The sequence below is a fragment of the Drepanopeziza brunnea genome, assembly GCF_022702325.1.
Source record: "Drepanopeziza brunnea f. sp. 'multigermtubi' strain 214-2 chromosome Unknown ctg12, whole genome shotgun sequence".
Lineage (NCBI taxonomy): Eukaryota > Fungi > Ascomycota > Leotiomycetes > Helotiales > Drepanopezizaceae > Drepanopeziza > Drepanopeziza brunnea.
The window spans coordinates 1,617,690-1,643,503 of NW_027094075.1; the positions used below are offsets into that span (position 1 = coordinate 1,617,690).

Below are 25,814 nucleotides of genomic sequence, written 5' to 3' on the forward strand. Positions count from 1 at the left end.
GCTAATACGGCCAGCGAAGACGGATTTCTGAGCCTGTACGTGGCGCTGGCTACGAACCTGCGATATTCTCAACAATATTCGTAGAGCCGATTAGAAAACGCACCTTTTTCGAAAGGTAATCGAGGCGATGCACTTTAATGCTAGCCGTATTTTTCGTATCTGCCGACGGAACGAACGACGATTAGAGATACGGAACAGGTATTACAACATACTCTTTCGTACATAACTCGAACCCGACCCTACCGACTAGCTCGATGACTTTATCTGACGACTGAATTCGACCCTTTTTCTCGAACCCGATACGATGAGCAGTATTCACGATCGATTATACAAGGACGCTAAGAGAACGAAGTGGACACGGTGGCGGCCTAGCTCTCGGAACTCTCGGGATTGCTATACGGTGGAGGAACTTTTAATAGAGGCTGGCTCGAGGACGCTTACAACTATAATCGATTACGAATACAAGAGGTCGGACGAAAAGAAGAAGGAAGAAAGATCTTGGTCGGATACTCGATTCAATAGTCGGAAAGACGGTGTGTCGAGCTGCTGATAACTAGTCGCAACAGGAGGCGACCGCAGCAATTGACACTTTCCAACCAGATTTGCCGTTAATAAGAAGCACTGAGATACATTAGAGCTGCAATACCGCGGGATCAAAGACCCGGGACTCTATATCGATCTAGCTTTTTTCCTACGGGTTTTTGCTTTATCGATGTAGATGGACTTTGTATTTAAAGAACTATTCAATTAGTTAAGATACCACTTGCCTTTGCGGAATGCGTATAAGTGGGACTTAACGTCGGCACGCTATTATACCCTTAGGGAGGTGGTAAGTCGGATTCCTTTTTAGGACCCGCAATAGGCGTTAAAACAATACTACTACTACTACTACTCACTCGCTAATACGTAGTAATTTACCTTGAAACCATACGGCGGGGCAAGTGCTCTTGAGATGATCTTGGTTTACTTATTAAGGCTGATTCCGCACCAGCCAAGCCGAAAAGAATTGAATATTACCTAACCGTGCGATAATAAGGCAAGTTGTCGGCTGCTCTCAGTCGCTAATATAGTAGTACGCAGTACTTCGAAACTATATGGCGAGGCAAGTCCTTGTAAGATGATCTTGATGTATTTATTAAAAGCTGATTCTGCATTGGCCAAGCCGAAAAGAATCAAATGTCACTTAACATGCAGTGCGCCAATAAGGCAAGCTGTCGGCTGCTCTCAGTCGTTCGTCCCACGATTACTCGTCGGTTTCAGCTTCCACTATTACCTCCTACTAGCTATAGGTAGTAAGATTCAACTATAAAGTCTTTCTCATCTCGCGGGTCTCTATTTACATTATCATTATCGGTTCTTTCAGCTTTCAGATCCTCAATTTCCAGAATCCAAATACGACAGATACATATCTACATTATTCCTTTACACATTTTCAAAATGGTCTCTATCAAAACCATGCTTGTCGTGCTCTTGTAAGTCGCTTGTCTGATCCATCTTCATCGGTTTTATATAGCTAGCTTGCTAACTTGCATACTTATTGCTTTAGCATCTCTGCAGTAAGCGCAAAGAAGCAACTTTGTTATTGCGGCGATCCGGAAGAAACGCAGGTCATTTGCAACCTACTCGCTCAAACCGACGTCAAATTCATTGATGGGGGGGACGTAAGTGATCACCAGATTCAATCAAGTCTTTTCAAAAATTTATGCCGATGTATTTATACTAACAACACATACCATTTTCAAGTGCGAAGTAATTGATCACAATGCCGCCGCTTCTTTCACTATGACATGCGCTTTGAGCGACAAGAATCGCTTCGGTGCCGATTGCCGAGAACCTTAAGCGCTAGCTAGCATTGAGTATCTGCAGGTCCAGCTCAGTCTAGTAAGATGTAGTATTCTACGGAGTCATTAGAAAATCGATGACTGGGTAAGTGATGATGATGAATCATTATAAAGGGTTCGTTGAAGAGAGGAGAGAATCGAATCTATTATAACAACACCTCTATCTATCTTTCTATCTACTTGTCTTGTCTATCTAGACCGTCTGTCCATACACACACATATATATACACACACACATCAACCTAAAGAAGTGAATGAATAATGCTTTGCTGACTTACTAATCCTGCTCACCTCACCTCACTCTAGTGATAGCTATGATTTATTGGGCACTATATATGAGACTGGACTTTTGGTTATTGCAGAACCACGAAAGTCTCGTTCGACTTCTTTGATCGTGGTTCTGGAGTGTAGGTCCTTGCCTTGATTCCCCTCGTCACATTTGACTGTCTGGTACGAGCAGCGAATATCATTGACAGATAGGGTATCGAAGAAAAGAGTCGTGGCAGTTTTGGCAATGCGGGGGCAAGTATGAAGAGCCTTTTCGCGGTCGAGGATCCCGGCATCCGCAGCGTAGCGTAGGTCAGTAGTTTTTGTACTTTGGATGCAGGTTGCGAGAATTGTGTGGGAAAGGGGTAGTACTTACAGTAGCATAGAGGTTAAGTGAAAGTCGATAATGGCCAACCTCTGCTGTTTTTTGGTAAGCGTGTGGTTCAATTTTCGATTGGCAGTCACGAGGCCATCGTGCCTGACCAGCTTTGTTTATATATCTCGCTGTATTTACCTCTGCTTAAGCTACCAGCGTTACCCGGAAGCTTAGCAGATCCTTGAGAGGTTTATATGTGTAGTAGATATCCGGTCTCAGGAGCCCTATCTTTGTCTTTCTGATAACTCCCGAGTCCCAGAGAGATTGTCCCACACTTAACCGTCTGTGGCGACTGACTGCGAGATCCCCTCCTGGAACCGCCTGGTTCTCAATTAGAGACTACGTCAACACAGATATTGTCGATCTTGCTTGTCAATCTCTTTCCAAAGTTGTGGTATCTTACAGTGACCGTAGCGAGTGTAAACAACCAAGCGAGGATCTGAGTTGGCAGCCTCACTAAGAGTATTGTTTTATCGTTTCTCTTGTCACTATATCTGATCACAGCAAAGGGAAAGTTAATATCGAGAACGGCGCTCTATATTTGGTAGGGACGCTTTAGGCTGAGCTTGCCAAGCGTTTTCTCTGATCTGGCCAGCTGCTTTGCTGGTCCAAATTAGCCTATTCGCTTTGAATAACTCTGAGAGAGAACCAGTAGAAAATCAAGGCCAAGCTACGCCCCCAGCTACGCATCTTGGCTTGTAAAGTCAAGGACAGAAACTAACTAAGTAACTGAAAAAACAAGGGACGGTGGGTGGGTCTTGCAAAAATCTTTGTTGAGGTTTGATGACTTGAGGTGGTAGAACAGACGAGGTTCACACCTAATATTGGGGGAAATCGAGTCGATTCGCTTAGCTCCAATATTCACCCATAAACCCATCCATTATAGGCTGCAGAATAATTTATACAATTCTCGTACAAAAATTTGTTAGTATAACAAGTAGAAATTATTCTTTGTCCAAAAACATATACTATGGAACATTTACCGGAAGGTTCTGCATCAGAGTGGGCAGCCATAATATGATGACACTATACTGCACGGTTATAGGCAAGGAAAAAACGTCCAACAGGTCGCACGAAGTGGTATATAGTACCAGCAAGTCATAAATTAGTCTATTCGGATATATCGCCACGTCTAGGACGACTGTTATTGCACAGAAGCTATAAAAGCTTTACACGCCGAGAAGCCTCAGATCTAATGCACTATCCACTTCCGAGCACCTAAAGCCTCATGTATCGCATCAAGCGAGCCGCCAACATCTTATTTGCACTTCGAAATCGCGCTCCTTGTGATCCCTCTCATTTCCGCAATCAGGCGAGGATGATATTCGTGCGCTTTTTCTTGATCAGCGCTCGGCTCCCGAGCCAAAGTACGTGATTGGCCTCGTACAGATGAAACCCTTGGGACATCTCAGATTGGGCGACGAAGGGTTCCTCTTCTTCTGGGCTCTTCCTCCGAGCCCAGAGTAGTAGGTGCTGTGATTCTATCCACAGTAAAAGAGGAACTTGGAATATCACCAAGGGGTTCTCTTTCGGCTTGCAGCAGGTGTTCTGGTGCTGGATTTGCTAAAAGAAGAACTTGGGATATCACCAAGAGGTTCTCTTTTCGGCTTGTCGTACCGGAAGTACCGCCCAAAGCTTCGAACGGCTCGGGCTACGTAGCAACTACTATGAAATCATCATCAAAGCTTTATCTATTCATTATGTCTCCCAAATCTAAGGTTGCTAATCTTTCCTTTTCACTATTGCTTGCAAAGTGATGGGGAGATGCGGTAGGCAGTATCACTCCCGATATTCTTACCCGAGACGCCTCGGCAGAATTCACGAGAACTGGGCTGATATACTGAGTGTGGCTGAGCTCGTTGACAGGGGCGATAGAGCTACTGTCCTCCTTCGGCTCGGCGATTACTGGTTCTGTCTCAATAATGATCAACGGCTTCGGCGGGATCCATAATACTAGAAGTCTCTCTCGGAGCTGAGGTACGGCATAATTTACAGAAACCATTTATTTAGCCGGCTCCAGAGCGACTGATATCATCTTCTTGTTTTGGCGAGGGGTGTACCGTGGCGGACGCCGAGGACGTAACCTTCTCGATTTGTTATTCTTGCCATCGTGACCCATGATGATCCAACCGTAGATTAACTAACGAACACTACTAGTTGTTGGAACTAAAAAATAATTTTGACGTGAAAATGAAGTATGAACATGCCGAATTCATCAAGTGTGGATGGAGACTTATTGTTATGAGTTTGCAGATGGGAAATTGTAATCGCATACGAAAATAGACGCCGGGACTTGTACACCTATAGAAAAACTAGAGCTACTAATGAGAAGGATTAACTCGGTGATTTTATTCGCAGTCTTGGTATTATAATACAAATGTGTATCACAACGGGTGAGGAGAGGGTGTGATTGTTGTTTGTTTTCGGATTAGCCGAGCCCCTGAATATCTGGAATGGACTCCGTACCAACAAACGAATGCCAAGAACACTTCCAGAACCGCAGACTTTGGATGTGAATCACTACGTTTACGAGAATGCTAAGAGTTGTATCTGATTTTATGGCAACCTCTTAATATGCTGTATCAAGTTCTCGCGATGACAGCCCTGGTGGGTCAGAAAAGGTCAGAGAAAAGCAGACGAAGACGATAAGATCAAGACGTAAACCATCAAGGTGACAGGTTTTCTTCAGCCGTACTCAATCAACTACTTAACCAATCCATTTCAAGCCCAGGAGAGAAAGAAGAACCCTCTCACAACCATTCTCACGAATATCCTCCTCCCTACCCCCCCCTTCTTACCAGAGGTCACCACCAAGCTATCTCATCTCCCGACCTTCTTCCTCCCTACTCCGTCCATGTCCGTTGAAGCCCCCATTGTATTCCTCTCTCTCTCTCCCTCTCCCTCTCTCGCCTTACCAACCATCGCCCCCCCCCCCCAAAAAAACACACCAAAAAAAAAACACAAATAAGTTACCCAAGCCAAGCCAAGCCCAATCAACTGTCACTCACCACCGTAGGCTCGCAAACCCCTCCTTCCCTCCCCCCATCTCCCACAGTACGCAAGCCCGTCCCCAGAAAAACAACCCCCTCTAAATCAAATCAAATCAATACAACACAACCCTCTCCACTATCCACCATCCACCATCCGCTCTCCCAAACCCCAACACACACAATCCAGCTTCCCTCTATACCCACCCCAATCCGCTAATATCACCACTCACAACTCATATAACCTGTCTCTCTTATATTCATTCATCATCTCCCCCTCCCCCCCTTTCCCCTTCCGACATCAAATCTCCCCTCCCCCGTGACCCGTCCCGTCCGTCCCGTCCTGAGACAAAGTCCCCAGTCCACCAGTCCCGAAGCCTGACTCCCCGGCTGGAGGGTTATTTCTGGGGGGGGCGCGGTAGGAGGGGTTTAATTTTCCAAATTGATACAATTCCGTGAAATTCCGTACTCGTCGGCTCGCTTAGGTGGGCCTCCTGACATCCCATCCTTTCAAGCTCCGTACAGTTTACAATCAGATCTACTAACATCTACCGTACCCTCCCTACCCCAGACCAAACCATTCATTCAAAAGAGAGAGGATCAACGCTTCAAAGCCCAAGCAATTCCAAAGCACGTAGGATTATATATACATATATACATATATATAAATTCTGAGAATACAACACTTCATACCCGCGCCCTTGTCTGCATGTAGTTAGTTGTAAAACTATCTCGAAAAGGTATGTATATATATATAGATATAATGACTAAATTGATTCATTATTTAGGCTTCCCGTCCCGGTCCGTCCGGCCCGTACGGAAGGATCAGATCAGATCAGATCATTTCAGGCCTTCCACCCGCCCCCCCCCCCTCCCAAGTCAAAGAGAGTATTTAACCGACAACCGACATGGTTCAGGTTCGCTAATCTACTCCGTACAAACTCCCAATAAATCGAAGGTTCTCTACCATGTACAGCTCCCCCTTTCATATATTATACTACGGTGTTTACCCGATTCGTTTTGTATCATCTCATTTATGTCTTTGTTTCGAGTCTCATGGATAGGGGGGAATTTAATGCGTATTTTTTCGCGAGATGTGAAAACACAAATACATACGTACCTCATGTGAGGCCCGGCGTGGATGCAAGTGTGTGCGAATTCCTAATCACAGAAAGCAGATGCGAACAGAGGAAGAAGAAGGTGGACCACTATTCGAAGGGATCAAAAAAAAATACCATTTGATGCATCATACGTAAAGTTTAAGTAGCAGTTAAGCCATCAAACCCCCATCTTCCTGCGTGGTATCTCGAAGCCACCTTCAAAAAACAACACACACACAGTCTTGTCTCACCACTTCATCAAGACCACTCACTCCACCACCAGCTGCTCTGTGGACACCGGTAACAATATCCTGTAATAACATCCACACACACCCTCTCGCTCCCACAGAGCGCACCCCCGCCCCAAATCCACAACACAAAAGGTAATTAAAAAGTAGAGGGGTATTTACAATGAAGTCGCAAAGTGTAGAGACAGTCCTGGCCAAGCAGCAAAGACCGTCGTTCCCTCAGTCCCGGATGCCATCCGGGAGCCCGTCTCGTGGCATCGATCATCCTGAAAATAGCGTTGCCGGATTGGCGGGGTGGTTTGACATCGAAACAAAAACAAGCAGAAAATATGGTATATGTGAGGTATGTGCAGAAGTGTGTTGCTGAAGCCTGTGTTGCTGAGACCGAGCACGCGAGACTTGAGCACAGGCTCGAGGTCATCACAACTTCAATCCCACAGCCGCAAAGTCATCGAACGCCACGCTAAACAGTTCCCATCCTTCGTGATAAGGAGAACTGTCATCCCAATAATTTCCTCCAAATCATAACGGGAGCGTGCTAGAAATCAAAATCGATCAATGCTCGCCGGAAGATCGTGACGCTCGTAAAACAATGCCACCCATGCACCTATCCCAAAACGCCGCAATCATGTTATACAGAGCCAAGTCGTAGAAGTGCCTCGACAGCCTCACGCTCTTGTGAGTCGGAGCTGATGCCAAAGGCTTCGAAATCGATGTTGGTGGGAACTTGGAGAGTTCGAACTGGCACCGATTTCGCCATTGTTTTTGCTGTTGTTGAGAGAGAACGCCCGCCTCCGGAGCCTCCATAGATATGTGAAGACAGGAAGTTGGGTCGAGGGCCAGAGGCCGAGTACGAGGCCGCACGGAGAGCAGCTGCTCCGACACCTGCCCAGTCCTCTTCATCGGTCATGTCATCCGAATCCTCCTCAACCATGACTTCGTCATCGGGGGCTTCGGAAGATGAACAAGAGTCGTCGCCGTCAAGCGACATCTTGTCGGCTTCGTTCTCCAGCATCGTAATGTCCATCTCGTCGTCGTGGGAGAAGACAGCAGAATCGCCAGCCCAGCTGGAGCCTGGCGCGTTCAACCGAGCTCTGTTAGTCCCCCATCCACCATTTTTGGCGATCGGCATGCCATCGGAATAGGAAGATGGTGTACTTGGGGATGGCGATTGTTGATTGCCTCTGCTGTTTCTAGCGTGCTGGCCCTTCAACCTGGCGTCCCAACGTCCCCATCCTACTTTCTCAAACTTGACATTACCCTTGGCTCCACCTCCCTCGCCGCCGCTGCCGCGACCTTCCAAAGCACCCACTACCAGTCTTCTGGCCTTCGCTGGTGGTATCCCAGAGAACCCGGGAACCGCAGTGGTCAGAAATCCCATAATGTGTCGGATGGCCAACGGCCCATGGTTCAACAGAATATCTGGGAGATGGTACTTGGCCAGCAGTCCTGGTGTGATATTGCCTGCTGCATCAAGCCCAGGCGATCCCACGTCGCGACTGCGATCACAACCCCCATCCTGTTCACTCCCAGGTCCGTCGTGTAAGTCGAGGTCAGAGTCGACGTGCTCGAGGACCTGCTGCGAGATCGAACGCATCCCGTATGGCTTGATGCCATGGGGAGGTAGAGAGGGAGAAATGGAGTTGGGAGGAGTCGGGAGAGGATGATTTTTGGTCGCAGGGACGCTAATGGCTTCTACAGCAGTCAAGCTGTCTCGACCAAAAGTCTTCGGGAATTCGCGAGCGAACGAACTAATGGAAGTCATTTCGATTGAATATGAAATGGGCTTTTGTATCTCTAGGAGTTACACGGCATAATGTCAGCTAAATGTTCTTGGTCAATAACGCGATAGGTGGCCTGCGAAGTTATCAGTTCGTCTGACTCACTCTCGATGATGCGATTGATGGCAAACTGGCGATTACTTGAGAGACGCAATAAAGAAGCTCTAGGCAACTGAGTATTGGGTCGGAAGGTAGCAAGTAACCTGGCTAGGTGGATGATCAAGCGGAGCAATGAAGCTGTTGCGATGTGCACGGATGAGCGACGTGGGACGAGGCTGATCCGGTCGGAAGGCGTCGAGTAGAGAGTAGTTCGTAGGTGGGAGCGAAGCCAAAGAGATGGAATTCTCTGCGGTTCCAAAATTGTGGGAAGGGAAATTATAAAAGGTACCCTTGCGAGTGAGCAAATCTGGATTTGTGGTGGTTGTTGTCGTTGTTGTCGTTGTTGTTAGTGTTGTAGTTGTTCCGAGGATTGTTGAGAGTTTGTTTGGAAGGATGGATGTTGCCGGGTGTATTTAGTGGAACAGGCCGGGGGGGTGAGAGCGAGGGGGACGGGCGCTGAGACACAGCCTGGGCCAGCTTTGTTTCCTGATCCCTGATCTTTCCTTTTCCTTCGTTTCGGCCAACAAATAGAAGTCGAAAAATTAGAGGATCGGAAAGATGCGCGAGAACAAAGAAATCGAGAAGATAGTGCGAGCTCACCAAAAACGAAGACTCGCTACGGGAAACATCGGAGGCAAACAAATGATACAACTAGATCACATAGCGAGCTCGATGTGCTTGAAGATTGTACGCTGCATCTGATCACACAGCAAGGAAGCACACTGCAGTGTGCTATGCTAAGCTAAAGCCAAAATTAGGTCAGACAGTGAGATGGACAGAGGAAAGAGGCCAGACACTCTTCCGTATCTCCTGGGCACTAAGGTGCGGACGCTGACTGCGACTGCGACTGCGAATGCGAATGCGACTGCGACTGCGACTGCGACTGCGAATGCGAGTGCGAGTGCGACGGAAGATAGACATTATTAGACATCGGATCTAATGCCCGACAGCCTGGGACCAATGACACGTAGAACGCAAAGTCGCACATAGCACGTTGTTTTCACTGTGTCTCTGTTTCGCGACCACAAGATTGACTGACCCACGCCCGGCGCTGATCAGCAGACACCCTCAAGGTGACAGAAGGGCAAAGGCAAGGGCATCCCATTTCTTCCATTCATGATTCATCCCTGTGCGCTGGGGGCTGCACACTTACCCCACGTTGTCCAATGCTGCCACGGAAATGGCTGACGTCTGCTTACGTCGTTCCCGCGCTGCTGCGCACGGATTAAAGGCTCGCATGAAAACTCAAAATGCGCGCAGAGATGCCAGAGAGGTACCGGTACTACAACAACTAGTACGTAGTAAGTTGCAACGTGGGATCGATGAGGAGTCGAGGACTTTCCGTTGCCTTCCGGCCCAAACGGATCCGATAGATAAGCAGGTGCTATTCAAAGTGGAATCGTGTTCCCTAAGGACGATCGCTGAGCCACGAGCCACAAGCCAACGAAAGTATGTTGCGCATATGACTGACTCTAATTTGCCGGGGATCCGATGACAAGAGTTCTGTCTGTCAATGACTCAAACCACCCAGAAATGATGAAGCCTAAAGACATCATCGGAGACGTCAATAGACCACCTTCCCATGAGTAATGGCTTGAAACAATTGCAGGTTAAAGGCATACTGCTTTCCTCGGCTATACGGAGTCAGGCGACGCCGTAAACACAAACTCCATGTACGTACCGTAGGGGACGTCACCAACTAGGCACTAACCTCGAGCAAGAAAATAAGCATCAAGCTCCACCATTGAGTACATACCGCCTGCAAGACTAGAATCAAAAAATCAGTTTCTCCAAAGTCAAGGGGATTGCTGGGATGAGGCCAATATGGCTGGCGATACAGTAGACTTACTGCTTTCAAAACTGCCAATCGCTCAACCGAGATTTCGAATACCTGCTTGTACTGCCTCAAACTCTGTCGTAAAACCTCTTCACGAGTCTTTCTGCCATCACAAATGTCCTTCATGAGCAATTCCATCTCCTTTCTCAGGAAAGGTTTGCTCAGACTAGGCTCGAAGTCCATTCTGTCGTAGCCATCCACAAGAGCTACGCCTAGCGTAGATGGTATGAACTCCTCCACGCATCCGCCCCCGCCTCCACGCCCACCAGGGGCGGCACCGCCTCTACCACCTCGTCCTCCTCTATCCCCTCTCCCACCGCGCCCCCCACGACCACCACGAGCTGGAACTGCTTGGTTGTTGTTTCCGCCACCGCCAGCTTTGGGTCTAGTGAAGACGTAGTTTCTGTCCTGGATCATTTTGATATGTTCAGCCATGGTGGCATCTGTGCCAATGCCATTGGCATCCATCAATGCCAGAAGATCCGGCTCTGTCAGGTAGCCGGGCGCTGTCGTATTTCCCTCTGTGACCATGGCTTCGGTAGGTTCGAATATCTCGTTGAGGGTAAATCTAGGCAAAATTGCAGTGCTGGTCCAATTTTCGTATGGGTAAACGTCGAGGTAATTTCGCTCCAACACGACGAGACCATGGGCACCAAAATTCTCATCGCCATACTCGATTTCGGCATCAGTGGCTTGACCTTTGGCGTCTTCCGAACAGCAGGCAAGAAATCGGCGGGTGATGAATTCGTACACCCGACCTTCCTCGGGATTCAAGGTATTTGGAGCTACCCAAGTGACTGGATGGATGGGAGGATGTGCTTTATCGTCGTTTCTTCCTTGTCGCGGTTGCTTGAACCCTCCAGCCACCAATCCTTGAGCATAACCTCCCCACCTACCATCTTGCACCTGTTTCTCGACCAATGCTCGGAGGTCAATGCCTTTGTCGAAGCGATCCGTCTCTGTCCTAGGGTAGCTAATGAAACCCTTCTGATAGAGACCCTCGGCAACACTCATCGCTGTGGAGCTGTTCATCCGCAAGAATCGACTTGCGTTCTTCTGAAACTCGACTGTGGTCAATGGTAGGGGTCTCCATTTACTGGTTGGCTTCTCGTGAACTCTGGTGACTTTGGCCGTCTTCGCTGCAATGCATCTCTCGAAAATTATGACGACGATAGCGCGGTCGAATAGCCTGCTACGTTTCCAATTAAAGACGACATCCATATCGTCTCGTCGATGAGTAACTTTAATGCTCCAAAAGGTTTCTGGGACGAAATTCCTGACCCTAAAGTATCGGTCGACTACAAATCCCAGAGTCGGGAATTGGCATGATCCTGTTCGAATCAGTAAATCAGATCATTACGGGACAGATACTGACTCCTACCATAGCTTATCACCCTCTTCTCACCTACCTCGTTCGTTGCCATGTTTCCACCAAGAGTGCGAAGGTTGACCGTTAACCACCGCGTGAAAATGAAGCCGATTCTCAAATCGAGCTCAATACGGGTAGCAACTGCGCTAACTTGGCGATCATCCAGGTCTATGGGATTTCTGGCTGCTTGGATAACATGTCTGTTCCATCAGTAGGCAGCACCAGAGGAGAATCTGTTGACTTACGCTCTCTCAATGTTACTAAACCTGGCTCTCTTGACAGGGAGCCTTGGATTTCCCCTGTGAGCTTCTGTCCGAACCTCGCCACCAATATGTTCGCCTTCCCGATCACAATCGGTCCAAATGAACAGTGCCTTAGCTCCTCTTGCTTGTTCAAAGATGTTTTGCGCAATTGCTTGGCTTTCCTAAGTAGCATTAGCGATTCGCAAGAGGCCGGTAGACTGTACAACTTACTGGCTTATCAACAACCTGAACGCGGACCGGGGCAGTGAACAATTCTTGAGGAGGGACGTAATCCCAACTCCCCTCGTATTCAGGAGCAAACCTCGCTTCGGTGATGTGACCAGAGACCGCAGTCATTAGCACTTGACAGTTCCCCCATTCTCCGCCGAAGTCAAATGTGAAGGAGTAATTTTTCACGTATTGGTTTCTGGTGTTACTCTGCATGGGACCTGTCAGAGCAGACAGCCAAGAAGTTAGCAGACACCTACCGTAGTGAAACGGCCACCAGAGAGATGTTCTGCTACAGCCTTTGAGATGGAGTTCTTCTCAGCTACGCAAAGAATCTTTCCTGGCATGATCGCGCCGTCACGTTTGAAATCCAGTAATCCAGTAATCCAGTAGTCCCTGGTACTCACTCACTCGACCTACCGTGTGGTTGGCGCCTGGCCAGTCCGTCGCCTATTATCAAGGCAAGAAGAGAGAATCTCACGGCATCGGCAGGCTCAATGCGTCGAAAATGGGTGCGCAGACGCTGATATGACTTCTGGAGGAAGAAAAAAAACCATGATGGCGAGGAAGTAGAACATCTGCCAGAATAACTTTAAATTTATCCCGAGCTTTTTCCGGGCTTGGCTTGGCACAGGCAAAATCTGGACCCCAAGACGATGAGGTGAGGTCATCGTCATCGACCCCTCCATACTACGGAATAACAACCTGGACGACGACAAAGACAACGACGACAACGACGAAATCGATCCTTCGGCCATCTTCCGCTCTAACTCTGTCAGTCCTCTCCATGATGGCTCTCCCGGTGATCAAGAGTATCGTTGACTGCTCGTCGCTGGAAAAGACCGTGTACCCCTACCTACCACAACTCTACGACCTTCCCCAGCAGATTATCCAGACATGCAATGATCCGACCGGGCTCAAGAACCTCTATCTCGCCACGAACCCGCTGATATCTGCATTCGCCTTCTCACTCTTCCTCGCGCCTCTAGTCCTCGTCATCTCCGAGATCAACAAGAACTATTCGCAGATAGACCGACTTTGGAGTATACTGCCTACCATCTACAATGCGCATTATACCGTATATGCCCATATGTCAGGGCTCGATACGCAACGACTGGATAATTTGATTGCTTTCAGCGTTGTGTGGAGTGTATGCGCACCACCCTGGCCTCTGCAGACTCTGCTAATAAGGGCTCTTAGCTACGATTGACATTCAACTATTGGCGCAAAGGCGGATACAGCATTGGCTCCGAGGATTATCGATGGTGAGGATTACTACACGTATCCGGGAGTTTGTGGCTAAATGTTTGATAGGGAGATCGTCAAGTCGAAAGTTCACCCGGGCGTGTTCTTCATTTTCAACATTATCTTCATTTCGCTGGCCCAGAGCGTCCTCCTCTTTGCGATCACGACTCCCACATACATTATATTGCTCGCAGCTCGGCTTGGACAAGAGTTTTCGACATCTGACATCATCTTCGCGCGATTATTGATGGCCTTAGTCCTCCTGGAATTTTTTGCAGACCAGCAACAATGGAGTTCGTACTAAACCGGACCACATTGTTGTGCCTGATTTGCTTACAAAATTTAGATTACCAACAGGCCAAGAAGGAGTACCTCAAAACAGCCAAGGTCCCTCGTTCTTACCATCAAGAGGATCTCGACCGCGGATTTGTCGTTACTGGTCTTTGGTCCTGGAGCCGTCACCCCAATTTTGCTGCCGAGCAGACTATTTGGGTTTTACTATATCAATGGGGATGCTGGACCTCCGATGTTATGTATAACTGGACTTTCGTGGGAGCAATGTCCTACCTAATCCTCTTCCAAGGCTCAACGTGGCTTACCGAACTCATCACATCCGGAAAATATCCAGAGTATAAGGAATACCAGAGGCGAGTCTCGAAATTCATCCCGCGTCTGTATACAGATCTCCCAGGAGACTTTAGCGACACGAGGCAACAGCCCAAGATATCGGAAGAGACGGCTGAAGAGAAGAAGATCGAGAAGAAGGGGGCTAGGAAGAGCTCGACTGTGAAAAAATAGAGACGAAATGGAGCATCATATTATTTGGCTTTACTGTGCTATCCTCAACTTGGGCTTAGCGGACCAGTCCAAATTTCATGAATCTGCAATTGCTACTTATCGTTATCATATTCTACTCCGGGCCTTCGGTCAGCTGTTCAAAATTGAGGAAGATCTAGTTTGCTTCAAGTGGATCAATATCATAAGACAGGCCACGATACTGTCCCTTCCAGAAATCCAAGAAGCTTCGGCAGTTCGAAGTAAATCTCGCTATTTATCTTTTCAGAAACTATAACTTCGATTAACCGCAGTTTAAAGTAAGGTTGCCCGCCTATCAGGAGTTTCATTTGCTCTACAGCTTGTGTAACTATCAAACTGATGTGCAAAAGCAGACCTGCAATGCACATTGCAGTTTCCAGTATTATTACCCTACACCACATGACACAAACATTCTGCTGCAAGCATTAAAAGACATATCCAGCTCTTGATACGAAGAAAAAAATGACCGTCATATTTTTCCGTCGTGTCGCAGAAGGAAATTGTTCTCTTCTCTGAAATCGAAGTCTGGCACTCTAGCGTTCTCGCCTAGATTACTGTACCAGAACGGTCGAAGCGAACAAAATAACCGAACTATTCAGTGGGAACTGATACTAATTACAGCCATATCTGACTTGTTAATCAGCCCATAGCTTCCCTTCCTCCGTTTTTCTCACACTACCGCATTGGGGAGCTACCTACTTTGCTTTACTTTGCTATTTTCTTTTCGGCCCTATCACATATCTAGGTCATACGTTTTAACTCTTCTATATAGACGAGTAAATTCATTCCCTGACCCTGACCATCATCACAATATACACGACTCCTATACGTTTCACCTGCTAGCCGTACCCTCTCACTATTTCTTTATAGGTATATATTTCTTCCTTATATAAGACGTTTACTATATGGAGCCTGAGTCCTTCCACACTACCTTATTCACTGGTCCAGCATATCCTTTTTCCTTTTATTTACATCTCGCATCGTTCCCTTTCCCCCATCGCTTTCTCTCGTCTCCTGCACCTGAAGATGAACATCGCAGCCGGAGAGGCTATGAATAATCCACTCTCGCCAGGTCGAAATAGCTCTCGGCTGGCATATGGACGCTTTCTAAGTCCAAAGTGCCGTTTCGAACACAAGGTATCGAAGTCGTTGAAGTGAGGTAAGGTGAGGTGAGGCGAGGTCCGTTGGCTTTATTGTGTTTGAATGTCAATGTTGCCATTACCGTTATCGTCGCTGTTATGTCATGTTATGTCATGTTACTGTTGTCATGTTTGAAAGAAACTTTCGTACGCTGGTGTTGGGAGTTTGGGCAATGAGATAAATGGTGGTGGGGAGGGAGGAAAGAGAGAAGGGAAATTATTTCTCGCTGCGATAGCTGGTAACCATCGAGCTTTATCCTCGGACGCTGGCTTGTGCCTAGGCGGGTGCTTGGAGGAGCTGTCTTCGGGCAGGTTTTACTTCCTGCCATATTGGATTACCTGAAGTGCTTCTGAAAAGATTCATGGAAGAGGTCATCGGAGATCTACTCCCACGTGTAGAAGTTTTAGGAGCTGTGTTGATTTAGATCAGCCAGAAATAAAGGAAAGAAAGGGAGTTCTGATGTATGTGAAGTATCAATCGGGAAGGATGACCCATACGAGACAAGTATCCAGAAAAAAATTCGAGTCTTATTCTGCTATTGGTATCTCGTACTACTCAGCAGCACAATGCACGCACGCACCCTGGACCACCTGGACCCAACGAATCCAATACCGATTGCCCCAAACGCCAACGTGAACAGGCCGCGCGAAAGACCAATGCACGCCAAAAACATTCATAGGGTTAGCGGTACTGACCCGTTGAAGTGGCCATGAATAACCTCCCGTATGAACGAGTAGAGTCAAGCACCGCATGTATGCATCTATAATGTAATGCCAAAATTAGAAGATGAATTCGAGGGAAAAACATGCTAGAGTAGCCGTCCCCGCCAAGACATGTGATCGCAGGAATCTAATCAAACTCGCTGGCTTGCAAAATCTAGAACATCGCAGTCATCCTCGAAAAACCCTTCATCGTCGCCACCAGCGTTTGTGGATCCACCCCCACGAGGAGCCTTGGGAATTCTCGTAGTGATGACGATCTGCTCCATGTGATCCATACTGTCTGAGACCCTGAACACCCGCTCAATCGAGGAGGAAGGCAGCGCTCGAGTATCAGCGGAGACATCAAATTCGTCGTCATCGGAATTGTGCGGCGGCCCAACGTCAAGTTTTTTCGCACTGATGGAACCGCCAAATGCCCAGGGTTTTGCTTGGCCGCTCTGGGTCGTTTTCACACCTGGAATAGCGCGAGGTGGGGATACCAACACAGAGACAGATGGTGATGGTAGAGCAATTTCCTCGTTCGAGTATACGTGCAAACTCACACGTCTATCGGTATGGAATGGCTGGTATGGTGCGTTGGACTCTATCTCTGCTTGAGGAATCGACGATTCGGTACCATGTGCCTTTGTGATGGGTGACGGGGATTGCCTAGTTTTCCAGCGAGAATCTTCAATGTCCTTCTCTGTGAGCTCGAGGTCTCCAGCTTCGTTGAAATCACGCATGACTTCAGGTGTGCGTTTAAAGTCTGGGAGTGATGGCAACCTGAACTCAACATACTTGGAACCTCTAGAGGCCTTTTGCTTATCTGCAGGACGGTCGGCTCGTCGGTTTTTGATGGTGTAGAATCGGACTATGCCGCCCCCAAGGACAACCACGGAGTCATTTCGTCTGCCATTGAGTAGGAGAACGCAAGCCCTCGATGGAGCGCTGTGGTTTCTGGGGAGGTGGAGCTTGGTGGTATTCGCGGATTTTCGCATTTCATTCATCTTTCCTGTCGCAGCACCAACGGATCTGCTGATTCCAGCAGCCAACGCTTGCGTGCCGTGCCCGGCTTGCGCAGTAACGGTCCTAGCCGAAATCCCTACGCTGCTTCGACGAGGGCGACTAACTAGAGGCCGAGCAGCCGTCCAGAGAGAGCTGACTGCACTTGTAGCTACTCCGGTGGCTGTAAGAGCAGGACCGATGGATTCCCCTGAAGTATCGCCGCTTTTTGGAGGCTGCAATCTCCGACGAGGGGGTGGCCAAGCAAAGGCGCTGGCAGGAAGGTCCAGAACGTGAACTGTGCCATTCTCAGTGACCATTGCAGCACGCTCGCCATGGGGCGAGGTCCAAACAACGTCGACAATTCTGGCAATAGTCATTCGTGAAAATTGGGCAATCTGTCTTACGTGTGGGCCTTGTACCCCGGTGCCCTGGACTCCTCCTTTGAGGAAGGATGACTTCGCATATTGTATCCGCATCAAGTCCCACACGAATTGGATATCGCCCTTGTTGCTGGCTGTGAACAAAGCCAAGCCGTTGGGAGCGAACGACAAGAAGCTACATCCATGAGGAACCCGAAATGTTGCCAGAGGATGAGGTGGTGATCCAGAAGACGAGACATGGTGACTGAGAGCCTCTAAATCGAGAATGGAGATGAGCCCAGGGTCCTTGATTACGAGAGGGGTGGGTGCTTGGACACCATGTGTTGGAGGGAACTGCTGGGTCATGTTTGGATTGGTTTGGTAAGGCATACCGCCCATCGCAGATTGGCTCTGGATCGGCTTGTTCCTATAATTATTCCATGCCGACAATCCCTGCTGCGTCAGATAGTTACCTGCTTCGATGAATTTCTGAGTCCCAAGCTGGACAATCTGTTTGACCATACTGTCACCACCTGGCGAATCCACCGAACAATTCACCCCAGGTAGATTTGGAGGTGCGTGGGAATTTAGTCCCGGAACCCTGGCTGCCGAACCTATCCCAGGAACGGTAGCTCGAAGAGATATTTGAGAGGAAGGCGCTGAAGGACAATATGCCAACCAACGGCCATTCATAGACAAAGTCGAAGCTTTGGACTGCTTCCGTGCTGCAGACTGCTCAGATGCATGAGGTTCGCCGGCGAACTTGTAGACACCACCAGTCTCAACACTGATTCTCTGCTGAACTGTTGCCCAGACCTTGCCAATGCATCTAAAACTTTCCAGAGAGTTTTCCATATCTCCCTGGCGGAATATCCAAGTCTCGCCTGTCGTTCCAGATGCTACAATAACGTTGCCACTGTCTGCACGGATGGTCAATGATCCTGTTGGAAGGGGCGCTTTGAACAAGGGACTCGTCGAAGGTATTGTGATAATGGATTTCGGTAGCGAGATAAGTGTCGCTACATGGGATTTCATCCCCAAGGAGTAGATCTCGACTGTTGTCTGATAGTAATCAACTGGATCCAGTTCTTCAATTTGTTGTCCGTGTATCTTCGGTGAGCCACGCACGCTTCCATTCTGACCCGCTGATTTACCTTCTGATGAAGGCGTACCTGTTGAACAGTTATCCGATGTCAGGACCGGACCATGAATCACAACGCCAATGAGTGGATATAGATGCGAGTTTCCCCCGTTGCCAGTCCATGGCAGGATTTTGGCATTGATGACACCACCTCGAAGGCCCTCAAGTCCCGAAATCTTATTCAGGCCTTTTTTCGAGACGGCAAAAATGCTGACACCGCCTTCGTATCCAGTCACGACCACGTCTTCGGTTACGTTCGTATTTGTTGCTGGAAGGTGATCGAAGCCACTGTGATATCCATTCTCCCCAGGAGTAATACCAGGCGTTGGTGGTGAAAGTATCAAGTTGGCATCTGGTGCACCATAGAAATGAGCTTGAGCCAGGTGCGGAAGAGGAGGGTGCTGAGCGTAGCGGTTATTCTGAGCAGAGTACAGCGACATTCTCCTGGTATGGGACGAAGAAGGCGGAGATCGGTGGCCGTCGAAGCCCTGGGGCAAGTTGCTATCCTGTTGATAGCTAAGTGGTCTTCTTCTAACAGGTGGAGAAGCTGAATGGACATGTCCGTTCACGACTTCTCTCTGTTCTTTTGTCGTCCATCCAAAATTTGAAAGCATCTCGTCGCCTCCCCGAGGTGGAGAATCCAACTGGATCAGGTTGCCAGGAGATGAGGAAAATGCCGGCAGGTTCCTCGTCCATTCGCCCGTGTTCTGTGACGGTGATCGGTCTAAGGCAGCTGAAGACAAGGCGTCCAACAGAGGAGACGTAATAGGGTTTCCATTTGAAGCTTTTACTACTGGCTTCATATCCGTCGACTGGGTCCGGTTTGCATGAGCTGATTGCTTCGAGTTCCTGAGAGAAGCGGCGGTTAATATCTGACCCAACAACACACCTTAAATAATCCCCTTATACAACACTTACATAGCCTTCGAAGAGTTCCTTGTCACCGCTGCCACCACTCCGCTGCCGCCATCTTTGGCCGTCCCATTTTTTCTGCCGTTCTTGAGAGGAATCTGAACTCCAGCCGTTGTTGCCTTCTGACTCGGCTTAGTGGGTCGGGGACTCCCGCTCGAGGTATAGTCGGTATCTTGATCTGATATAGGGGGCATTCAAATGACTTCCAATCCAACAGGTGCTTGTATGCTCCGCAGATGCTCCAGGAGTCTGGACGGTGGTTGTGTCTTTCACGACGTCCGATGACGCGAGTGAGGGGTGAAACAAAGTGTTCTCCCGCTTGCTTCCTGAGATCAGGATAGTCAGGGGGAGTTAGAAAAGAGGTAGGTCCGAGTCGATAGTTTGTAACGAGTTGTTTGAGTATCTAGAGTAGTTTTTGAGGTTTGGTTGGGTTGGTTTGAGTTGGAGGGTCAAAGGTGGAGAGCGCGAGATGTTGTTGATAGATGAATGAGGCGCGGGGCAAGTGCATACGGCCTTGGCTAGGCCGGCCTTGGATAGCAGAAGCCATGCTGGGGTTCATCGTTATGTGCAGACAGTAATATGCGTTCGGGCACGGCTACTGAGTAGCACAAACAATGGCGATCTATTATCCCAGAATTCTGTGAGATCGCAACTGAAGCCAAACAAGGTGAGTGTTTTTCTGAATTTGACTGTTGGCAGCTATAGTGTCGAGGCCGAGGCGACAAGGTTGTCTGAAGCAGATTTGTCACTTTGGAGGGGAAATGTCTGTGCAGTCAAGCGCATAGCATAACAAGAGTTGGAGAAAATGATGTCCTATCCGTATGAGGTGCAGCTCTGCAACACTTGCGAAGAATATGCAGCTCTTGCACTTGACATGGCCTTACAACGGGAATATGCTGCCATAGTCTACATGAGAAGACATTCGGACAGGCGAAGGCATCTTTGTTTCCTGAGAAACCGGGTCATCAGCATTGGATGTGCCTCGTGATAAACCACCTGGCGTACTATTGGTATGTGTAATAGTACATATGTCTGCCTCGACATGGTCCCGATCCGTTCCTAGCCCATGCTTTCCAAATATGTGGTATCGTAGAACTCCGTATAAAATAGGAGATTTCTTCCCAGCGAAGCGACGCTATACCGGCACGGATGCAACCAGCACGCTTCAAAGATGGCTTAGGCCTTCTTCTTGCCAGCGACCTTGGCCTTTGCCGCTCTCTTTCTGTTACTCCGGATCATAACGACGCTGAGGAATGATCCCACAACGGCAGAGGCACATAGAATCTAGGGAATTGAATTAGCGAGGCTGTCAAGCTAGTATGGACAAGTGGAAATGAGAAGGCATGTTAGCCCAAGTAGAAGGGCTGTCTACCAGAATCACAGGTATCCGGATAGCCCAGACTCGAGGAGGGAAAACGTTTTGCAAAGGGTGGTCCGAATCGACGAAGGGCTGTTGTGTTGTAGTTAGTCCCTAGCTACGTCGTGAGAATAGCATCGGCTCGTTACCATGAGCAAAGTCCAGATGGAGTAGTATAAGAAGACAACTGTCGCGGCGACAAGCATCACAAGTCCAACGAGAGCGTCCAGCTGCCGCACATTAATTAGCACCGTCTTCGTGCCAGAGAGTAGACGTGACTGACCATTGTTGCTTGCAATTCGAATTTGAGGCGTAAAAGAGTGTAGGTGGTGAATATAATGCGAATTCCGGATGCTCAAAAGCTAAGAAGGTGGTCTTCTTGCGGTGGTCTGGTTCACCAATTTGGTGGCAGCAGCCCTGCGCTAAAAACACGCGGCGCGGATCCTCAAATTTGTCGCGAGTTCTCTCATGCTCAGCCTGCTCGAGCAGCTCCAACATCCCCGCAACTCCACTTCCACTCCCACCTCCTTCACCTCCGCCTTAACACCCCCTCGACTCGACTATGGAGCTCACTGATAAAGCAGATGATGCAAAGCAGGCCGCGGCAAAGGCAGAATACGACAAGCTCCTCACCCTACGCTCTGGCGGTACCTATATCCCTCCGGCGCGCCTCAGAGCTCTCCAATCCCAGATCACCGATAAAAGCAGCAAGGAATACCAGCGCATGGCATGGGAAGCTTTGAAAAAGTCCATCAATGGCCTGATCAACAAGGTCAACGTCTCGAACATCAAATTCATCGTCCCAGAGCTGTTTGGAGAGAACCTGATCAGAGGTCGAGGACTCTTCTGCAGGAGCATCATGAAGGCACAGGCTGCCAGTTTGCCGTTCACCCCGATCTACGCAGCTATGGTCGCTATCGTCAATACCAAACTACCAAATGTTGGCGAGCTCCTGCTCAAGCGCCTCATTACGCAGTTCAAGAAGGGCTTCAAACGAAACGACAAGGCAGTCTGTCTCTCCGCGACGACATTTATCGCACAGCTGTGCAACCAGCAAGTTGCGCACGAGATATTGGCAGCACAAATACTGCTACTTCTACTGAACAAGCCTACAGACGATAGTGTGGAGATCGCAGTTGGCCTGACGAGGGAGGTTGGGCAGCACCTCGAGGAAATGAATCAGGCTATCGCAATTGCCGTCTTTGATCAATTTAGGAACATTCTGAATGAAGCTGATATTGATAAGAGAGTCCAGTACATGATTGAAGTCTTGTTCCAAGTCAGAAAGGATAAATACAAGGATAACCCCGCAATCAAGGATGAACTGGACCTGGTCGAAGAGGAAGACCAGATCACACACAAGAGCTCTCTCGAAGATGACATCGATGTGCAAGACAGCCTGAACGTTTTCAAGTTTGATCCAAAGTGGGAGGAGAATGAAGAGCTATATCAGCGAACTAAAGCGGAAATTCTGGGAGAAGGGAGTGACGAGGAAGGAGACGAAGACGACAGCGACGACAGTGAGGATGATGAGGAGAAACAAGAAGAGAAAGCTCTGGAAATTAAAGACCAAAGCAACGCCGACCTTGTCGCCCTGCGGAAAACGATATACTTGACGATCATGTCGAGTATTGATCCCGAAGAATGTGTTCACAAGCTGATGAAGGTCAACCTCCCAGCTGGCTTCGAGCAAGAACTCCCGTCGATGATCATCGAATGCTGCTCCCAGGAGAAGACATACTCCAAGTTCTATGGCCTGATTGGAGAGCGATTTGCAAAGATCAATCGTCTCTGGACCGACTTGTTCGAGCAGTCCTTTATCAAATACTACGATACGATACATCGATACGAGACGAACAGACTTCGGAACATTGCACGATTCTTTGGACACATGCTCAGCTCTGACGCTTTTGGATGGCATGTGTTTTCAGTGATTCACTTGAATGAGGACGAGACTACCTCAAGCAGTCGTATCTTCATCAAGATTCTCTTCGAGGATTTGGCTGAAGCAATGGGTATGGCGAAGTTGCAGACCCGGCTGAAGGACAACACACTACGTCCATATTTCGAAGGCATATTCCCCCGCGACAATGACCGTAATACGAGGTTCTCAATCAATTATTTCACTTCTATCAAAATGGGCCCCCTAACAGAGGAGATGCGAGAGTTCTTGGCGAACAAACCAAAGCCTGCTTTGCCAGCCCCACCACCAGCTGACGACTCGTCGGACTCTGAATCGAGTTATTCTTCGTATACAGGCTCGTCATATTCTCGGTCGCGAAGCCGATCTCGATCCCGATCTCGATCCCGAAGCCGATCCCCTCCCGGAAGATCGCGGACTACCAAGAGACGAGACTACTCGGAAGATCGGTCACGCTCTGTTTCTCGCTCCCTCTCTCGGTCACGCTCTGTTTCTTTCTCCCCCTCTCCGTCACGCTCACCATCCCCACGTCGAAGCCGCCGAAGATCCTACACGCCTGACGACCGCAGTCTATCTCCTCCTAGAAGACGCAGAAGCAGCCCGTCTCCTACAAGGGGTCGAAGCCCGTCACCCCGTAGACGACGAATGAGTCCGTTGCCCCCTCGACGTCGAAGCCCTTCCCCAGCTCCCAGGAGAAGAAGGAGAAGTTCGACACCCCCTCCCAGGAGACGAAACTCATCTTCGCCACCTAGTAAACGAAGTCTATCGCCTGCACCTAAAAGAAGAAGGCTGTCTTAGCCAGTGGAAAACATTTGTAGTATATAATTCGAAGGCGCTGATAGAGTTTCGCAGTTGCAGTGGAGGAAAAATAAATTGCATTAAACTGTGTCGCCGCTATTCGCGATTTCGAATCATTCTCTTACACTAGCAAGCCTTGAGGTTCTGAAATAGGTAGGTGAGAGTGTTACTATTGCCAATGCATGACTGAATCAGCAGGATCTCCTATCAGAGCGTTAATCACAAGTTCTTGTCATAGGTCCGCTCGCGATTAGCTCTGTTCAATCTAGAAGCGGACAATAATCGACAGGCGCTCCTTCAGTTCTGGACATTGAACGAGATTCGAGAATATGGTGCGGAAGAAGCCATAAAACGCCTCGAAAAGAAAAAAAGCCGGTACAGAAGGACTACGCCCAAGATATCGGCCATTCTCTCGGCTATTTGTATCGTCTGACTCGATCGTTCGACCTGAATTGTTTCTCAGGCGGTCACAATAAGGTGGTCCACGGAGAGGATGATCCAACAACAGCAAGCATGCTACTTATAACCACCCATGGCTCCAACAAGAAGAAGCTCGTGGTGCCTGGGGTTAGAGGCCTGCCAAAGCAACAAAAGGCCCTTTTAGACGCCTACGCATGGGTCTAGATGTCATCAAATTTCCACTGGAGTCTCGGCATGGCATATCCTTCCGAGGGCTTTCCACATGCATTGTACGATTATCAAAGGCAGTTCAGCAACCGTTTCCAACTCGCAGCGCGTCAGCCACAATACGCTGGCTTGATCTTTGCCCAATCTGCAGTCGCCGCTCCTCTAAATCGCTACCCTTGCAATTGCCGACGATGTGATCTGGGTCTAGGTCAACAGCACCATGTTCACCTCAATCGGTATATAACATTCCTACTTCTTTGAAATGAACGGATGGTTTAATTTATTTCGGATCCCAGTCCTGAAATATTTAGCAGACCCTACTTCTCAGCTTATCATTACTTTGTTGTTCGGAAGAACCTGGGTTTTGAACGGGACTTCCCCCTGGGCTGAAGCCTTCCGTCAGTTGAGTGTCCTATCAACCTTATTGAATTTTAATTCCGCTCAATTTGTAGATTCAAGACTAGATTCAAGACAGACTTCGAATTCAAGCTCACAGGGATTACCTATCTCCCACCTTTGGCAGCCGCATGAAGGGCAGGAAACTGCAGTATCCAGGGGAGTTCGAGCGAACAGCTCGCTTGAAAGAGCTCCTTTCCGATGCACAGAGATTCATCATCACGACGAATCGTGCGCAAGTACGGCAGAATTGTTTCCCTGGTGCGAGAAGACTGCAAAGCTGCTGAACAATACTTTAACTTGTGCTCAATCTGCTTGGCCCAAGATCTCGCTTCTCCGTGGCGGATGTCTCTGCTCCTCTGCTGACCACAAAATTAATCTAGGACTACCCAGAGCACTGTGATCTTACGTCGAAGACTGCCTGTCCTCCAACAGAACAGACTGGTCTAAAACAAACGATGGATTGGCTTCTCGACAGAATTGAGCACACGAATGATCTTGCCGGCAAACTCATGCAGCATGTACTCCCAGGATCGCAGGATGTTGAGAAACACTTCACGAGAGATGGCACCATATTACAAGACGATCTTGTGTATATCATGAAAATCCGACTTGGCGCCGACTCCAGAGACACTCAAAGGCCCAGAAACCCAGAAGAGCCCGGTACCAATGCCAAACTTCATACCCGACGACGGTTCCTACGCTACCTGTACCTGAGGCCTTGTCGGGAAGAAGTTTACAAGTTTGTCATTCTTTACATCCTCCAATAGGGGCAATGGTCCTAATGAACCATCCGTGGACGTCCAGCGTGAATTAAAGATGGAGGAACCTATGAGTATTCATCGGCCCACGTCGCACCCCAACGCCGTACAACAAAGCCCTCCTATCCCGCAAGCGTCGAACAAGGATCTCGAGGAAGAGATTACTCGCCTTCGTAGCTGATGCACTGAGATCAAGAACGCATTGCGCGCTGTGAGAGGAAGTTCGAAGTATGGAAGGGATCGTGGAAGCGCTCGACCTG

The 25,814-nt window shown here is 48.7% G+C and overlaps 8 protein-coding genes across 8 annotated transcripts; 4 read left to right on the forward strand and 4 right to left on the reverse strand.

The window, feature by feature from the left end:
- Nucleotides 1–1,437: 1,437 nt before the first annotated feature.
- L3040_007175 (uncharacterized protein) lies at nt 1,438–1,839 on the forward strand (the record flags this gene model as incomplete). The annotated part of the gene is made up of 3 exons (XM_007289957.1): nt 1,438–1,472; nt 1,547–1,661; nt 1,744–1,839. 3 exons carry the CDS (start codon nt 1,438–1,440, stop codon nt 1,837–1,839), a joined length of 246 nt encoding a protein of 81 aa, XP_007290019.1.
- A 5,611-nt stretch (nt 1,840–7,450) lies between these two features.
- L3040_007176 (uncharacterized protein) lies at nt 7,451–8,584 on the reverse strand (the record flags this gene model as incomplete). Its single annotated transcript, XM_007289958.1, has 1 exon — nt 7,451–8,584. The coding sequence occupies one exon, from the start codon at nt 8,582–8,584 to the stop codon at nt 7,451–7,453; it is 1,134 nt and encodes a 377-aa protein (XP_007290020.1).
- A 1,846-nt stretch (nt 8,585–10,430) lies between these two features.
- Nucleotides 10,431–12,722, reverse strand: L3040_007177 (uncharacterized protein; the record flags this gene model as incomplete). The annotated part of the gene is made up of 6 exons (XM_007289959.1): nt 10,431–10,466; nt 10,549–11,867; nt 11,918–12,105; nt 12,151–12,329; nt 12,379–12,585; nt 12,636–12,722. 6 exons carry the CDS (start codon nt 12,720–12,722, stop codon nt 10,431–10,433), a joined length of 2,016 nt encoding a protein of 671 aa, XP_007290021.1.
- Nucleotides 12,723–13,165: 443 nt separating this feature from the next.
- Nucleotides 13,166–14,418, forward strand: L3040_007178 (uncharacterized protein; the record flags this gene model as incomplete). The annotated part of the gene is made up of 4 exons (XM_007289960.1): nt 13,166–13,525; nt 13,576–13,640; nt 13,690–13,913; nt 13,967–14,418. 4 exons carry the CDS (start codon nt 13,166–13,168, stop codon nt 14,416–14,418), a joined length of 1,101 nt encoding a protein of 366 aa, XP_007290022.1.
- Nucleotides 14,419–16,429: 2,011 nt separating this feature from the next.
- On the reverse strand, nt 16,430–19,888 carry L3040_007179 (uncharacterized protein; the record flags this gene model as incomplete). The annotated part of the gene is made up of 2 exons (XM_007289961.1): nt 16,430–19,631; nt 19,701–19,888. The coding sequence occupies 2 exons, from the start codon at nt 19,886–19,888 to the stop codon at nt 16,430–16,432; spliced, it is 3,390 nt and encodes a 1,129-aa protein (XP_007290023.1).
- Nucleotides 19,889–20,870: 982 nt separating this feature from the next.
- On the reverse strand, nt 20,871–21,337 carry L3040_007180 (uncharacterized protein; the record flags this gene model as incomplete). Its single annotated transcript, XM_066156182.1, has 4 exons — nt 20,871–20,978; nt 21,067–21,144; nt 21,201–21,281; nt 21,335–21,337. 4 exons carry the CDS (start codon nt 21,335–21,337, stop codon nt 20,871–20,873), a joined length of 270 nt encoding a protein of 89 aa, XP_066010988.1.
- A 276-nt stretch (nt 21,338–21,613) lies between these two features.
- Nucleotides 21,614–23,621, forward strand: L3040_007181 (uncharacterized protein; the record flags this gene model as incomplete). Its single annotated transcript, XM_066156183.1, has 2 exons — nt 21,614–23,291; nt 23,365–23,621. The coding sequence occupies 2 exons, from the start codon at nt 21,614–21,616 to the stop codon at nt 23,619–23,621; spliced, it is 1,935 nt and encodes a 644-aa protein (XP_066010989.1).
- A 996-nt stretch (nt 23,622–24,617) lies between these two features.
- On the forward strand, nt 24,618–25,563 carry L3040_007182 (uncharacterized protein; the record flags this gene model as incomplete). Its single annotated transcript, XM_007289964.2, has 4 exons — nt 24,618–24,633; nt 24,694–24,795; nt 24,887–25,032; nt 25,177–25,563. 4 exons carry the CDS (start codon nt 24,618–24,620, stop codon nt 25,561–25,563), a joined length of 651 nt encoding a protein of 216 aa, XP_007290026.2.
- Between the last annotated feature and the right edge of the window lie 251 nt (nt 25,564–25,814).